The 16518-nt window shown below is 56.9% G+C and overlaps 1 protein-coding gene across 2 annotated transcripts; it reads right to left on the bottom strand.

Moving 5' to 3' along the window:
- Nucleotides 1–61: 61 nt before the first annotated feature.
- VWA5B2 (von Willebrand factor A domain containing 5B2) lies at nt 62–11491 on the bottom strand (the record flags this gene model as incomplete). Of its 2 annotated transcripts, none has more annotated exons than XM_079921682.1 (19): nt 62–850; nt 937–1181; nt 1257–1340; nt 1441–1578; nt 2847–3203; nt 3305–3494; nt 4013–4326; nt 4413–4584; nt 5457–5642; nt 6092–6203; nt 6292–6500; nt 6581–6691; nt 7142–7297; nt 7700–7824; nt 8007–8138; nt 8665–8822; nt 8983–9214; nt 11098–11268; nt 11353–11491. In XM_079921682.1, 19 exons carry the CDS (start codon nt 11489–11491, stop codon nt 302–304), a joined length of 3780 nt encoding a protein of 1259 aa, XP_079777808.1. In that variant the 3' UTR covers nt 62–301. The 2 variants fall into 2 exon arrangements, with proteins under 2 accessions (XP_079777808.1, XP_079777809.1); XM_079921683.1 differs by having other exon boundaries at nt 8995–9214.
- Between the last annotated feature and the right edge of the window lie 5027 nt (nt 11492–16518).

The following is a 16518-nucleotide window of genomic DNA, read 5'->3' as shown; positions in this document are numbered from 1 at the left end:
CAGATAAAGAACTCATTCAGACAGTCCTAAGAGGCACTTTATTGCGTAGGATTTAGGGACTGTGGCTCTCTCCCCTTCTACTGCACTGCACAGAGCTCAGAGGGGAAGGGGCATGGGGCGGAAGGAGCAGGAGAGAGCACAGGCAGGCACTTTTTGTGGGGCAAGAGGATTTTGTGAAGGGAATGAGAAGCAGTAGGGGCAGACTGTCACCAGCCCACCCCTTCCCAGCACCAAGAGGCCGGCTCTGGGTGGCAGTGACTTGAGTTTGTTGGGGGGTGCCAGCCAGAGCAACCAGTGACCCTCACATGTTTGCTGGGCTGTAGCACAGCAGGTGCAGCTGCAGGTTCTGGTCCCAGTGGCGCAGCAGCAGGAAGAGACCCCGGGCTGCGGCCTTGAGGTTGGCCAGGTCGAGGCCGTCGGGCAGGTGCTGGGCCTGCAGCCAACAGTCAGCCTTAGCTGCCGCCAGTTCCCACTCGCCGAAGGCCGCGGCACAGCGGTGCTCCAACCACGCAAGCGCCACAGCAGTGGCCCAAGTCCGGCCCCGCAGGTCGGCACCACCAGGCCCTTCCGCCCCCTCCGAGGCCTCGGTGTCTGAGCCCCGGCCACTGTCCACCTGGCCTGGACCCTCGGAGCCTGAACTGGGGGATGGGCTGCAAGAGGCCGTGGCACTGTCACCCTGGCCAGCACCATGGCCTAGAAGTGCCCAGGGAGAGGAGGCCGAGGTGGGGCTGAGGCTGGTGCGATGCGCAGCGAAGGGCGAGGCGCGGCACAGGCGCTCCCGCGAGATGCGCACCGCTGTGCAAAACGGCGCGTCTAGGCGGAAGGAGCCAGGTGCCTCCTGCAAGCGCACCTGAGGAGAGAGGAGGTGGGGGGAGAATCGAGCTGAGACAGCGCCCTGGCCCTGGCAGTGCCACCCTCCACCTCCCGAGTCCTCACCAAGGGCAGGTAGTCATGGTTGCTGCCTTCACTGTTGCTGTCACTGGCTTGGCCCGTGTTGGGGCTGCAGAGTCTATGGCTGTCTGGGCCTCTGGCCTTCTGACGGCCCAGGCTGAGCCGAGAGGGAGGCTCAGGGGGCAGACGATGAGGACCTCCGATGGGGGCTGCGCGGTCCCCCAAAGCAGAACTGGAGTTGCCAATTTGGTCCGGCTCCCAGCCACCTGCCAGAGAGCCTCCCTTAAGTCCTGAACTGGAGCCATTCAGTGGTGGTCCCTAAGCCTTGGTTGGTTCCCTACCATTTACCCAAACTTGAGTGTTACCTTTAGAGTGGACGGCTGTGGGCAGAGGAGCTGCATCTAGATGACCTTGAGAGGCAGGAGGGGTGCCTGGGGGTTCGGCTAGCTCTGCAGGGGCACAGAAGACAGGGGTGAGGTATGTCTCAGAGGGTGGCCAGTGAGATGAGAACCCGCACCTGGGAGGTCACCTGGAAGGGACCTTACCTACCTGAGCTGTGCACCTGCAGGGCTGAAGGTAGGACCTCTCTGGTGGTAGCATCCACAGCTACAGGGCAGGTGAAGCAGGAAGGGGCAGAGCTGACCTTGCTTGTCTGAAGGGCTCGGAGCCAGGGCCTCCGGGCATGACCTGCAAAACCAAGGGGCCGGGCTTCCCTGGTGGCGCAGTGGTTTAAAATCTGCCTGCCAATGCAGGGGACACGGGTTCGAGCCCTGGTCCGGGAAGATCCCACATGCCGCGGAACAACTAGGCCCGTGAGCCACAATTACTGAGCCTGCGCATCTGGAGCCTGTGCTCTGCAGCAAGAGAGGCTGTGATAGTGAGAGGCCCGCGCACCGCGATGAAGAGTGGCCCCCACTTGCCGCAACTAGGGAAAGCCCTCGCACAGAAACGAAGACCCAACACAGCCATAAATAAATAAAATTAAAAACAAAACAAAACAAAACAAAAAAAACCCAAGGGGCCACATGTTGACTGGGAGGGGGGTGTGCTCCCAGCACCCACTCTCTACAAAGGGCTTCACAGAAAAAATCTCAGTGCTCCCATAGCTTCTCCCTCTGTACATATTTTTGGGTTTTTTTGGCTGTGCCTCCAGGCTTGCGGGATCTTAGTAGTTCCCCGACCAAGGATTGGACCTGGGCCCCAGCAGTGAAAGCACTGAGTCCTAACCACTGGACCACCAGGGAATTCCCAGCCTTCTGTCCACTTTTGAACAGAGTGGAGTTCCTTCTTGGGGTCAGCTCAGACTCCTCAGCTTTGACAAGAAGTGGTTAGGCTGAACACTCAACCACATTGTACCAGGACTAGGCCCCTGGCCACCCACAAAGTCAACATTCTGGATACAGCCCAGAGGAGGCATTGACTGGTACCTTTTCCATCCACTCATTTCAGCACTGCCCAACAGAACTTCCTGCAATGATGGAAATGTTCTACATCTGCATGATCCAGTATAGTAGCCACTAGTCCCATGTGACTATTAAGCATTTGAAGTGTGGCTAGTGCAACTGAAGAACTGACATTTTAACTTTATTTAATTTTAATAATCTTCCTAAATGACAGATTTGTTTTTATGTTATGGGCACTGTGAATCATTACAAGATGAAATTCCCTCTCTGTTGGCTGCTAGGAAGCTTGCCAGTTTGGGGTCCCATGCTTGCAAGGGCACAAAACCTCATGGTGTGCATCTTTGATATAATCTCATTCTCTGCTTCCTTTTATTATCCCTTTTTTTCCCCATTGCCCTGCTTAATTTTTTTTTCTTAACAATGTGGGTGAGCCGCCTCAAATCACTTGTGAGCAAGGTGAGGTATGGCGAGTGATCCCACAGACCTATGCCTCTGCCACTCTCTGTCCCATACAGGCTCCTTGAGCCCTGACTGGGGCCACCAGCAACTCACCCCGGTCAGCCCTGGTCTCGCCCCGTCCTCGGAGAGCCAGCTGCTCGTTGTCCCGGACCACGGAAGCCGCTGTCAGTCGATGGAGTGCTTGGTCCCAAGCATTTCCGCTTTCAGGGGGTGACGGAGGCAGTGAGCCAGCATCCCTAGGCCCCCACAGCATCTCCAGCCCAACGCCTACCTCCCAGCTCATAGGCTGCTCCCCGCACAGGGCCCGGATCACCACATGGCAGCGCGGAGGCTGGGGAGGCAGTGGTATTGCTGGAGGGGCCAACTCCCCACTGGGGGGAACAGCCGTGAACAAGAAGGGTGGTTCCATCAACATGTCCCAGTCCATGGGGGCTGGGGAGAGCAGGTTTCCTGGGGAGAGACGATGGTAGGAGCAGGGGCAGTGGAGTGCCCTGGGCTCCACCTCCCCAAAGTCTACCTGGTGTCAGAACCCAGCTCCCCATAACCCTTACCTGAGTCATCCAGGCCCTGTCCCAGCAGCTGCCCTGGCTCAGGGCCTGGCCCATCTGGTGCTACACCCAGAGAGGGGTGCCGGAGATGGCCAGGGACTGAGTTCACCCGGCCGGGGGGCGATGAGAGGCTTCGGCCAGTTAGAGCTGCTCTGTGTCGACGGCCCAGCACCTCAGCACTCAAGGCCCCAGTCTGCATGTGTGAAGGTGGGGGGGGTCCAATGGTCAAGGAATGCAGAGCTCCTGGACATCAGACATACATACACAGCTGGCCACATGCCCCTTTGTCTGGAACCCTGGATGGCTGCTCACCACCCTTAGGGGTGAGGCCAGACTCCTTCTGGTGCCTGACCCCCTTCCCATCGTCATCTCACTCCATGCCTATGTCTCAGTTGAGGTTATTGCTTGTCTGTTTTTATTCATGTCTTCTCCCGTTTTGCCTAGCTAACTTCTTATTCTTCCAGAGGTGCCTCTTGCTTTCCTGACTCCCTCAGACAGGGTTAGTCACCTTGACTCTGAACCCCCATAAAGCCACATCCCTGTGCTCATCAATGTATGTTGCATGGATTCATCACTATACATTATACCATCATTACCCATCTATTTCTTCAGGTAGACTTCATAGTAACCACTGCACAATTTATGGCATACAGCCAATGGTCAATAAATATTTGCTGGATACATGGTAGATGGATGTGGATTGAATCTCACCTTGACTGGAGCCAGTGGGGGTGGAGGCAGGGGGCAGGAGTGGGAGCCAGCAGATTCTCCCCAGGCCAGGCTGCGGCAGCCCTGCTGAGAAGGGGGATCCAGGGGAGCACTGCCTTCGGGGGACCCAGGGCCCTGGGAGACGTGGGACTCGCTGCTGCCTGTGGAGCCTGGGCCTGGCTCTGGGCTGGCAGAGCAGTGGGTAAGCACATACTGCTCCCGGATGTACGAGGACTGGAAGATGCGGCGCCATATGGCTGTGTCAGAAGAGGGGTTAGGTCCAGGGTCCGTGACTGGGTCTGTCAGAGCATCAGTACCTATTGGGAGGCAGGAGAATAGATCCCAGCCCTGGCCCCTCCCACTGCCCACTCCTCCTCCAACACACATACACTCAGGCACTCACTCCGATCTGAGTCCCCAGCAGCCCACGGGCTGGACAGCTCTGCTGACACAGTGCCTGTTCCCAGTGGCTCTGAGGTGCCAGTGGGCTCGGTGCCAGGGCTGGTGGCAGATGGTGCTTCCTCTGGGGATGGGAACACGGAGCTGCCCAAGCTCTGCCAGCCAGGCTCTTGGCCCTGGAGAGGGATAGACGTTGGGGGAAAAACAACAACAACTGATTATAGTTATACACTACCTCTTTCCAAACAGGATTTAAGATGACTCACTGCAAGAGGCGATAAAGATAATAAACCAGAAGTGAAAGCCCAGTACTAAGGAAAGAGGAAGCATACATGCTGACCATAGGGTTACTAGAGATGCTGTGGCTGAGCTGCAGGTTTGGCCCTGAGCTTCCTGGCAGCCAGGGAAAAAGACCAGCAGTCCATTATACAGCTCTCCTGATCAAAAAGTAGGAAGCATGCTTGGTTCTTCTAGAGAGATAAAGCTTTTCATAATAAAAATAACAGTCATTTATCCAACTCCTCCTATGTGTCAAGTATCCTACCAAGAGCACACATGTTATGACTTCTAATTACAACCTTATGAAAAAAATCAGTACAAGGAAATGGGCTCAGAGAGGTTAAGTGACTTGTCCAAAATCAAATGGTTAGTACATGGCAGAGTTGGGATTTGAGATTTCACTTAGACAATGCTCTGTCTGTCCCTGAATGTTACAGGAAATAATCCAGATGGTGCTTTTTGCAGGCACTGTGTGAAGTAATGAGCAAGTTTCAACAAAAACCTTGAAACTAATGCTGGCGCTGTTCCCTGTAACTGTGTGCTTTAGTGACCAAGGGTAGCACTTTACAGGACAGCTCAGTGGAAGACCTTATGAGGGAGGCAGGCTGCAGCCACCTTGAGGGACCCAGTATCATCTCTAAGGAGGTCTAGTGGGTAGCAGTAGGAGCATTTGGCAGAGAGAGGCACAGGGAATAGGAAATGGGTTTTGCAGAGATGCAGGGGCTTCAGCCATCCCAGGCCCACCTCCCACACCCCAGCCCAGGCTTACCCCTAGGGGGCGGGACCGGAAGCCGTCCACCCTGAAGAGTGAGCAGTAACCGAGCAGCTGGTCCCCAGGATAGAGCGCTGGGATCTCCCGGGGCGTCAGCAGTGCCTCCACCGCATCGGGCACAAACCAGTCCACAGAGATGTCGCTCAACGCAGGCTCCAGTGCCTTCCGCAGGGCCTGCACCAGCTGTGAGGAGTGACCAGAGGGAGGCCATGGGAGAGAAAGAGGTGCCACACAGCCAACAGAGTGGGAAGGCTGCCCTTCTGCTGATGCCATCTACCCAGCCCCTGGCTGAGGGGAGCAGGGTCCGGCTGGGGTTGGGGGAAGGAATGGGGGTAGGAACAAGCAAGGGGACTGAGTGTTCAGTGCTCAGGGCTCGGTGCTTCTCCTGGCCTGAACTGTGCCACGTGGATAAGGCAAGACTTTTCAAAGATATGGCTTAGTACCCGGACAAAACTGAGAGCAAGATTTGGGGAGCAGTCAGAGGCCATGTCCCCCACACTTCCAGCCTCCTGCAGCACCCCACAGCAGGGTGCCTGGAGACCCCACGACCTGACCAGGTTCTGTTTCAGACTCAGTGCAACTTGGGAGGAGGACTTAGACGCATAGGGAACAGGGCCCAGGCTCAAGCTCACCATGGGCTGCAGCCTTTCCCCAGGCCTCAGGAAGTAGGCCTGGCCCCTGCTGAGGGCAGACAGACCCTGCAGCAGCTGGCGGCAGGCAGGCCCCAGCCCGAAGGAGAAGCACCTGACAAGAGAAGGGGAGCAGCCGTGACCTTCCGGAGCCTCTCTGGGAGGCCAACCTCAGGATCCTGGCTCTGCCCACTCCATCCTACCTGGCTGCCCCCCGGTGCCACCTCATGAGCTCCAGGGTGTGGTGGGTCGCAGCAGCCACGGGCGAGGCAGCGGTGAGCAGGAACAGCTGCCGAGGGTGGGCCCTGTGCTGGGGCTGCCCAAGGGCCCAGGCCAGCGCAGACCTCACATCCGGCGGGCCGCCCGCAGCTTGCAGCATCTCAACGCTCTCGCAGATCAGCTTCACAGCTTCCTGGAGGAAAAGGACATGGGCTGGGCCACACTGGCTGAGACGCCTCTGGCTAGGCCACCAAAGCCCCGGGCCACACTCACATCATTGCAAGGCCGGCTCTCTGGGAAGAGGGGCTGCACCAATGTGCCAAACATGGCCAGGTTGATGAGTGTCTGGGGCGGGAGCGACTTCACGGCCAAAACGATGGCATCCTGGGGAGAGCCAGGGAGGGCAGGGTGAGGCAGGCCCCACTGGACTGGTAGAGAACAAGGGATGCCAGATTGCTTGCTTTCTCCAGGCCGTGTGTAGAATGAGGGGTAATCTGGGTGAGGCCCTGTGTGTGTGAGGCTGTGAGTGAGACCCTGGCATGTGAGGGAGACTCTGTATGAGAGATGATTGTGCATGTGACCCTGGAGGTGTATGTGAATCCTTGGGTTTGAGATTCGGTGTGACTGAATGTAACTTTACATATGAAAGAGGCTCTTGGAATCTGGGAGAAATGCATGTATGTATGAGCATGAGAAGGAGAGAGAGGGGTGTGTGTGTGTGTGTGTGTGTGTGTGTGTGTGTGTGTGTGTGTCTTCAGGAGGCTGCCCCCCAGCCCACCTCAGACCCACTGCTGCACCTAACCCCAGGCCTGCCCACACCATGCTCCCACAGGCCTTGTGTGCCATGCTGCTGCCATCCAACAGGAAGAGGAGCTCCCGAGTAGCTGTGCCCAGGTGTCCAGGCTTGGAGCTCAGGTCCGGGCAGAAGCTGAGCACCAGCACGGGGTTCAGCAGGATGTCCTTGTGGAAGCGTCGCTGCAGGAACCACACCTGAGCACGGGAGCCCCAAGTCATCCTGGGCCAGGCTGAGTGCAGCTCCGACCTAGGCTGGCAGCAGGACCTAGCCCCGGAGACTTTTTCAATCCAGTCCACCCAGAGGGGGCACCCTTTTGTAGTCATCTGAATAAAAGCGAGGGCAGAGACAAGTGGCTGTCCTCTGCCTAGGTCAGTCCTACCCCCAATCCTCTGAGACACATTCCAGGGACATTTGAGTGGGCCCTCCTGTGAAAATATTCATCAGTCCTCTGGGACGGTAGTGGCAGCTACTGAGAGCTCCTGCTGAGAGCAGAAGCCCCCTGCCCATCCCAACGTAAGCCTGCTCGCCTTCTCCTCCTGCACTAACACAGCCAGAAGTGGGACCAGGGGCCAGGCCAGGACCCCAGGCAGCCATACCTGCCGGTCCCCCTCACTGTCCCTTCGCTGCAGCCTCTGGAAATCCCGGCGGGCCCTCACCTGGGCCTCATATTCTGCTGAGCTCAGGCTGCCGGCCTCCAGCATCAGGTGTGGCTGGTGGGGCTCTGGGGAGAAGGGGACACAGCTCTGTCAGGGAAGTCCCTGTCTCTAGACCCCAACTGCTCAGGCCCACTGTCCTGGGAGAACTTTGCCGGTCCGGCCTCCCTGTACCACCAGGCCCACCCTCACAAATGAGGTGGTCCTGAAGCAGGTCAGAGCTGGCCTACTGTGTGTCCCAATCTCTCACCACTGGGGTGCAGCAGGATCTCCAAGGCCCGGTCGCAGTGGTGACCCTCTGCCAGTGTGACACAGATGGTGGCTGCAGAGCTGGCATGAGGGGGGGCATCTGCCCGCAGAGCATGAGAGGGGCTCTCCAGGCCTGAGGGATGTAGAGGCAGGGAGAGGTGATGATTGCCCCACCCCAAGCCAGTACTAAGAGCACAACTATCACCTTCCCGGGCAATAGTGCTGGGGGCCGGGATCATGACTGATTGAGCTCAGCTCTCAGAGTCCAAGCTATGGAGTGGGCAAGCGGGGATTTACCTGCTTTCATGGACTGGGAGCAGAATTCCCAGGTGCATCCTGCCTGGCCAAACAGTTCTATATCAACCAACTGCTGATTTAACGTCCTGGTCCACCTCGTGCACAAGAAAACTCAAATTCATCACTTGGACCGGTCTCATTGTAAGCATCTCTCTTCTCATTGGCGAGTGGAGTGGGATATAAATAAATGACACTGACAAACCTAGGGGTGTGTTTGTTGTGTGGAAGTGGCCAGGGGGTGATCCCACTGTGAGACTAGAGGTTCCTAAGGCTTAGGTCCCTGTCTTCTTTTTGTCCTGTGTTCCTCCCATCCCTGAGCCTTCAGTTATTTCCCAGTCAGCTATGCTGGGAGGGGCACCCACCTGCGAGCAGGCATGGCCCGGTCACCAGCATCTCGAAGGAGAAGGTGTACGGGGCCGGGCAACGGGCAGGGCCTGAGAACACGTCCAGAGGGGCAGCTGGCTCCTCCCAGGCCGGCCCCTCCCCCTCAGGGCTGCCCATTCCGAAGCAGCTGGTGGGGCTGGAAAGGAACACAAGGAGGGTCACTACCAGGGCCCCTAGCCCCTCTGGCTGACTGGCCTCAGCCCTTCCCCACCCTGCCCATCCCCCGGGGCACCCTGCCAAAGCCCCCTCACCCGCACTAGACCCAGAGAAGTCGAGGGAGGGACGAAGAGAATCACCATAGGCCCAACCTGTCGTCACAGAGCCCCGGAGGCCTGGGGGGCCCCAGCGGGCCTGGCGGGGCCAGAGGGGTGAGCACGGAGGGCAGGGCCACGCACAGCACCCCGTCAGGCCTGGAGGGCAGCTCCCGGCTGCTGCACAGGGTCACTGTCATGGTGCCGGCTGCGGCGATGAGGCCTGTGGGCAGCACCAGTGTGGACCGGGCCTGGGCCAGATCCAAGACAAGATGACCTATGATGAGTGAGGAAAGGGGTCAGAGGGGGCTGGAAGCAGACGAGATGGGGGAATCTGGGGGTAGGAGCAGGCACTGAATCAGGGGAGCTTGGGCAAGGAGGATTTTGTGAGGTTGGAGGGATGCTGGGCTAATGCACTGGTGAGGCAGGATGGAGGCATGAGATGAACGATGGTTGAAGGAGAGGCAGGTTGATGGTAGAAGGAGCTGGCTGTCATTAGGAAAGGCAGCAGTGACATCACTGCTAATAGAGGGCTGAGGAGAAGGGGGCATGTCCACACCACCCCTAAGGTCCTGGGGGACCCATACCCTCCACCTCTCTTTCTTTACCTGCTCCAGCCTGTTCAACCCTTGGGCCTCATCTTCCTAAAGAACCCTCGCTGACATCTCCCATAGCCTGGTACCCACCTGCTCACAAATTCCCTGCTCATGAACAGTCACGGACTCCCCACTGCCCACTAGGTGTGGCTCCAGAATTTTCTACCCAAGAGGAATTCAGGAACTGTAATCTATTTGGAAGCTAGCTAGAGGACATTTACATACCAAGCACATCATTTTACTTAGATCTCGGTTTGTTTGGGGACGGGTGGAGTCATGGGCATCACCACTGCTGCTAAAGGGAAAATGGCCAGGGGTATACAGTGATGGTCAAGGCCCTACATGGTCTGGCCCCAGCCTACCTTTACAGCCCTACTTCACCTCATTTCCCCACAATAATCATTGACCCATTCTTTTGAAAAATACTTGCTGAATAAATGAAGGGAAGAAAAAAATGGAAGGAAAAAAAGGAAGGTAAGAAGGAAGAAAGGGGCTTCCATCCCAGGCAGCTGAGGCTTGGGACAGTCTGATACAGGGAAGAGAGCACAGTGTCAGGTTTTGAGTCTCCACTCTGTGATTTCTAATTCTATCCTTTGGTAACTCTCTTGTTTAGAGGAGCCTTGGTTTCCTCATTTATAAAATGGGGGTCATAATTATATGTCAAGGACTGCGGTGAGGAATGAATGAGATGATATACATGAAGCATCCAACGTTTAAGAGACTGCTGCTGTTACTTTTGTCACCTATAGAAGGGGGAAGGAGAACAACACTTGCGTTACATACCTCTCTGGATTCATATGAGGTGACATCAGTGACTGGGCTTTGTCAACTGTGAATCACTATAAATATGAGGTATTTTATTACCATCACCCAGTATAACTTACTTCGAAACCTTTGCTTACACGATTGCCCCTGCCTGGGGTGCCTTTCCTCTCCTCTCCATATCACTACATCCAACCCTTCCTTTCAGTCAAATGCTGGCTCCACTTCCTTCTGGAATTTTCCTGAGGCCTCAGCCTAGAGCTCACTCTGGCCTCTACGTGCTGGGCTTGTGCCAACTCTCAACACCACTGAATTCTGTTCCTCTTCTCACCCAGATGGTAAATCCCATGTGCAGGAATCAAGTGAATGTACAAATAAATAAAGGAATGAAGTGCAAGCCAGAAAACCTAGCAGAGGGGTGGGCTTCCATCCCCTCACCCAGCACTCACTGATTCTCTTTGTGCTACATTTTGTGCCAGGTGCTGGGATTCTGGGACTCCGAGATGACCAAAACCCCGTCCCAGGCTCAGGAGCTAAAGCTCCAGAGGGAGAGAGAGACGTGTGGACTGCCTGCCTTGTCTATCTACCTGGCTGCAAACCTCGGGTCAGGCCTGGTTCACATTCCCCCAGCACCTGGCCCACGTCAGGGGCCCAGTCCTCGACTGTGGAATAAAGGGATGAATCAATGAATGAAAAAAACAGTGGCTGGAGGGGGAACAGAGAGGGGCGGGATGCAGAGCGGTGCAGGAACTAAAGTGCGGCTGCTTTCAGGGAGATGGGGCGGGAAGCGCCCTGGACTCACCCTGCGCACAGCGGCGGGGTGTTGAGGCCCCCAGCGCGGGGCCCACCGCGCGGCAGCAGGCGTCCTGCGAGCGGCGCCGGCTCTGCAGCTGGAAGGAGACGCGCCGTCCGGCGGCCTCCGCCTCGAAGCCCGAAACCACTTCGGCCTCGGCCAGCGGGTACACAAACACGCCTGGGGCGGGAGGGGGGCACCGGCGATGTCGGACCTTGCTAGGCTTGCGCTGGCCACCACCCTGTGCCCCCGCCCGGGCCTCACCGTCCACAGGCTGCGGCTGTGGGTTGTGGTAGGTGAGCCGGGCCCGCAGGCTGAGGCAGGGTCCATTGGCGCAGGCCCGAACCCAGGAGTCCGTGAGCGGCAGCGGCGTCCAGCTGGAGGGGCAGTACAGACCGGGCATGGTGCCTCTGGTGGAGGGGGTGCTCGATGAGGGGTGCGCGGCGTGAGTTCAGGGCGTTCCGCCCCACCCTCCTGAAAGCAGGCGGGGAGGCTCTAACTCCGGCGCTGGGACGCGGACCTGCAGGGGGCGCGAGGCTGAGCCCGGCCCGGCGGACAGGTGGCGAGGGGAGGGAGGCAGCGGGGGTGGCGGCATGGGCATCTTCGCCGGTTACCTGGGAAGCCGGGGCGGAGCGCAGCTCCAGGCAGCACGGGGACCCGGGGAGCGGAGGGTTAATGTTTAACTGGAGCTACGGGCGCCCAGCAGTCCCGCCGCCGGCTCCTCTAGGGGCGGGGGGGGGGGTAGTGTCGCAGCTGTTCCATCACACCCTCCCGGGCCTCACCGCCACCCCAGTACCTGCCGGCCCCACGGGGCTCCCCGCGGCTGCCAGCTGTTGGAAGTGGCGCGGGTGGAGAGATGGAAGATGCTCTGGGTGGGGAGCAAGGGTTTAAAGGGCCAGCATCCTTCTGGGTCTCCCCAGCCCAGCAAGGGATAGCAGGGGCGGGGTGGGACGGGGAGCCGAAGGGCCGCAGTCTCTCTCTCTCTCTCTCTCTGTCTCTCTCTCTCTCTCTCTCTCTCTCTCTCTCGGGCTCCTCAACTGACAAGGGCGCTGAGACGGGCTGCAGGCCGGAGTGGAGGGGATTGGGTTGGGAAGAACGAGATGGGAAGCGAAAGGAGGGGGTCTTACGGAGGCAAGACCCGGAGAGGTGTTGGGCAGAGGGATTAGTTGGCATCCGTCCAGGGCACCTCTCCCCATCCTGGCAGAAGTGACCTGGGATTGGGAAGGGGGGCTGCAGTCGCCGCCGCCCGCACAGCCGAACTGTCTATGGATGCTGCGGGCTGGGTCTGGGGATCGGCCCCCTCCCCTCAGGCAGCCCCAGCCTCACCGTCGCGTCCTCTGCGGAGTTCTGGGCGCCACGACGGGACCAGGATAGGTGGTACCGCCTCTGCGACCCGGTCCACATTCAGTCTGGACACCTGCCGGGCGCCCGCCGCGACCGCTCTGAGTCCGCCCAGGGGCGTCGGCCCGGTGGGTGCTGGTCCCGCCCCCGCTCGGAAGGCGGCCCCTCCAGCTGGCCTTGGCCCCGCCTGTCGCTGCGGCGGGGCTGCTGCTCCCCGCCCCCTTCGGGCGCGGTACCGCCTCCGCGCCAGCGCCGGCCGCTCCAGCCAGACCAGGCGCCGCAGTGCAGGAACCGCGTCCTCGCCCCGCGCAGCCCCCCATCAGTGCGGGGCGGAGGCCTTCGAGGCCCCACCCTTTCCGTCCTTCAGGAAGTGAGGGGCTCTGCAAGTGCAGCAGAGGGGCTCAATTTTCAGTCCCCCCATCCCCGCACTGCAGCAACCCCAGCTATCCCGATATTACCCCACCCCTGCCCCCTCACCCCTCACCCCCACAATGGCTCAGCTTTTCATCACTGCAGTGACCCTCATCACTGCAGCGAACCCCAGGGCCCCATCACCGTAGGAACCCCGAGCCCCCAAGAAGCCCGACCCTTTCCTGTGCAAAGCGCTACTTCACTGCAGAAACCTCCCCCTCCCCCATCCCTGCAGGTGTCTTCAGCTAGTGTGATCACTTCCGTGACCACTCACTCCAAGCAGGGAATCCCCATCACTGCAGGAGTTCTTCCCCCTCCAACAGCCAACCTTCCCACCACTGCTGTGCCATCTCCCCACTTTTTCTGGGGATGGGGAGGGTAGGCAGGATTGCCCTCTCAAGCTATAACTTCTGGGTACCTTCAGTTGCCCACCAGCTTGGAGTGAGGCCTTTCGGCCTGCAGAGCCTTCTGGCGGCTGCAGACTGCCCCCATTGTAGCAGTGACCCCTCACCCCATCACTGAAGCACCTGTAGCAGAAAACATCCCTGCCTGTTACCAGGTTCCTTTGTTACTGGCTGAAATTTCGTGCACTTGACAGTGTTATGCTGCAAAAGACTAGGGAAGTCTGTAAAATCTTCCCCAGGATCCCTGAGGGAGAGAGTCTGGGAGCCCTGGGAAAGTGACCGTGTTGGGGGTCACCCATGCAAGCTTTCTTGGAGAGGCCACACTCAGATTCTGCCAAGAGAGCTTGAGGAGAGCTGGGAGTGGGGGGCAGCCAGTAGGGAGTGGGCTTCAAGTCAGGCTCAGGGTTCTCACCCCTCCCCATTTACTGTATCCTGATTCCAGTCACTAGCTCCATGCTGGTCCCAGGGGGGATCCCCTGCCTCCTTGAGCACCTGAACCCTCCACTCCAGCCCTTTCTCTTGCTTGAACCACTTAGCGTGGTGGAGATAGCTTGGCCTTTTCCCAGGGAACTTCATGGGTGGAAATGCACAGGGATGATACAGGAGGCATAGCCACCATCACAATGATCCAGCTCACGGGGAGCTCCAGCTAAGTCCTAGCCTGTTCTTTTCTTTTTCCTAATTAAAAAAAATTTTTTTTTAATTTTTTTGGCTGTGTTGGGTCTTCATTGCTGCATGTGGGCATTCTCTAGTTGTGGCGACCAGGGTCTACTCCGTTATGGTGCACCGGCTTCTCATTGCGATGGCTCCTCTTGTTGTGGAGTTCAGGCTCTAAGCTCACGGGCTTCAGTAGTTGTGGCTCACTGGCTTAGTTGCTCTGCGGCATGTGGGATCTTCCTGGAGCAGGGATCAAATCCCGTGTTCCCTGCATTGGCAGGCAGATTCTTAACCACTGCGCCACCAGGGAAATCCCCAGCCCTGTTCTTTTCACACTATCTGAGCCCTGGTTCCATTGACTCCCTCTCCTCCCTTCTCTGCTGAGCCCTCCCCCAGCCTCGTTCAGAGTGAAAATTCCTCTAACAGGCTTGGGGAGAAAGAGTAGATGGTGGGTGGGTGGATGGGCCCTCCAGGTGCTCCAGGTCTCCGGACAGGACCAGCCCTGGCCCACGAAAGTCCAGGCAGCGACCACCTCCCTATGGGTGTTTTGTGCTCTGCCCCTTCTGCAAATGAGCCAAGAGCTACCTGTACAAATACGAAGCTGCAAGGAGCAGTCATTAAAGGGCCCCAAACACACAGAAATGGAAAAAGAGGTCCTTGTCTTGGGTCCTGAGGAGGGCTTGGATGTAAAACAGTGTCCCAGGAAGATGGTTTCTTGGTCAGAGACTAGACAACACATTGGTAGAAGCCAAGCTTTCCTGGGAAGCTGGACCAGCCCTGAGATCCTGCTGGGAAGGCTGTCTAAGATAGGTCAGCAGCTTGGCCGGAGGTGTAAAGCATTCTGCAGGATGGGGCAGGGCAGTGCAGGCTGCCTGGCTCTGGGGAGGAGGGGGGTTCTGTGGAGGGGCTCTGAGGCCCAGCTGGGAGGCACTTTGGTGGTGGGGCTGCAGCATGGCAGGCAGCTGAGGGCTGGAAGGGGCAGCACAGACCCAGGGGGTCCCAGAACCACATTTCAGGAGGTAGCGGCGATCCTAGGCAGGGCTAAGGAATGGCCTGGGGGCTGAGTGCTCTGCTATGTGCCAGGCATAGGGGAGGGCATGAGGAATATAGAGCTACAAAGGCATAGCCTCTGTCCTGAAAGGCTCACACTCTGATGAAGAAGGCAAACACACAGTTACAGTAGGCTAGGATGACGGCTGCATTACAGGGATATCATGGATATTATAAAAGCTTTTAACTGAGACCTTTTAGGAGGGGTACCTAACCTGGTGGTTGAAGGGTGGTGCCGTTTAAGTGGAGTCCTAAATGGGAGTTAAGCAGTAAAGAGGAAGATGTTTCAAGCAGAGGGATCAGCTCATCAAAAAATGAAGAGCTAGAGGGACTAAGGAAAGGCTAAGTAGGTGTGCATTTGTTTTTTTCTCTTAGTTAATACTTGTCAAGCACTTACTATTGGCCAGGCACTGCACTAAGCATGCATCACCTCCTTGAATGATTAAAATAGCCCAAGAGACAAGCACTATTATTATCTTACAGGTGAGGAAATCAAAGCCCAGACAAGCCCAAGAGACAAGCACTATTATTATCTTACAGGTGAGGAAATCAAAGCCCAGACAAGGTAAGTTGCTCATGATAAGCTAGTAAAGTGGTAGAGCCAGGATGTTGAACTCAGATGATCTACCCTCAGAACACTTGAACCTTTGTTTTTAAACTACTACCATAGACAATAAAATTTCCTTAATGTTTATTTCTCTTTGATTTTCCCTAAATCTCTTTTTTTTTCTGAAACTTTTTAAAAATTGAGGGGCTTTCCTGGTGGTCCAGTGGTTAAGATTCCACGTTTCCACTGCAGTGGGCACAGGTTCGATCCCTGGTTGGGGAACTTAGATCCTGCAAGCTGCTCAGCACGGCCATAAAAAATATATATATAAATAAATAAATAAATAGAGATATAATTGACATATACCAATATATTAGTTTAAGGTGTACAATATAATGATTTGATATATGTATATATTGTGAAATGATTACCACAGTAAGTTTAGCTAATATCCAATTAAATTTCCTAAATCTCTTAATATACCTCCTTTTGAAAATTCCCATCAGTCTTGGCTGACCTCAAAAGAAAGGGACAGGTGGAGAAACAGGTGTAGAGTGGGAGACCTAGTGCCAAGCCAGTGGGCAAAGGTGGGAGCTGGTGGGGCCCAGGCAGGGAATGGGACAGGACAGGTGGTTGAGTCTAGAGCCCACATTTACCTCTTGAGCCAGTGAGAGCCCCTGGGAGTGACTCTCTTTCTATCACAGGCCCTGGCACACAGTAGGTGCCCAATAAATGTTGGCTGACTCAGTTACAGGGATGATGTGAGAAAACTCACTGGCCCTGTTAGTGGAATAGACCCTATTTTCTAATCTCTGTGTGGAGCAGGCTGCTGGGCCACTGAGGTCCCTGTCCAGGATACCTCTCACCTTGGCCACCACCAACCTAGCCTGTAGGTTGCTTCTCCTCTGATCTGGCCCAGGACGGAGGATTGAACTTGTCCCCCCAGGTCAGGAGAACACTGTCCAGGTCAGGGCCAAAAATGTCAACAACCTTTATCAAGGGTGGTGGTATAGGGGTGGG

The sequence above is a fragment of the Stenella coeruleoalba genome (assembly GCF_951394435.1).
Source record: "Stenella coeruleoalba genome assembly, chromosome: 5".
In the NCBI taxonomy this organism is placed as follows: domain Eukaryota; kingdom Metazoa; phylum Chordata; class Mammalia; order Artiodactyla; family Delphinidae; genus Stenella; species Stenella coeruleoalba.
This window is presented reverse-complemented; position numbering and strand designations above follow the sequence as displayed.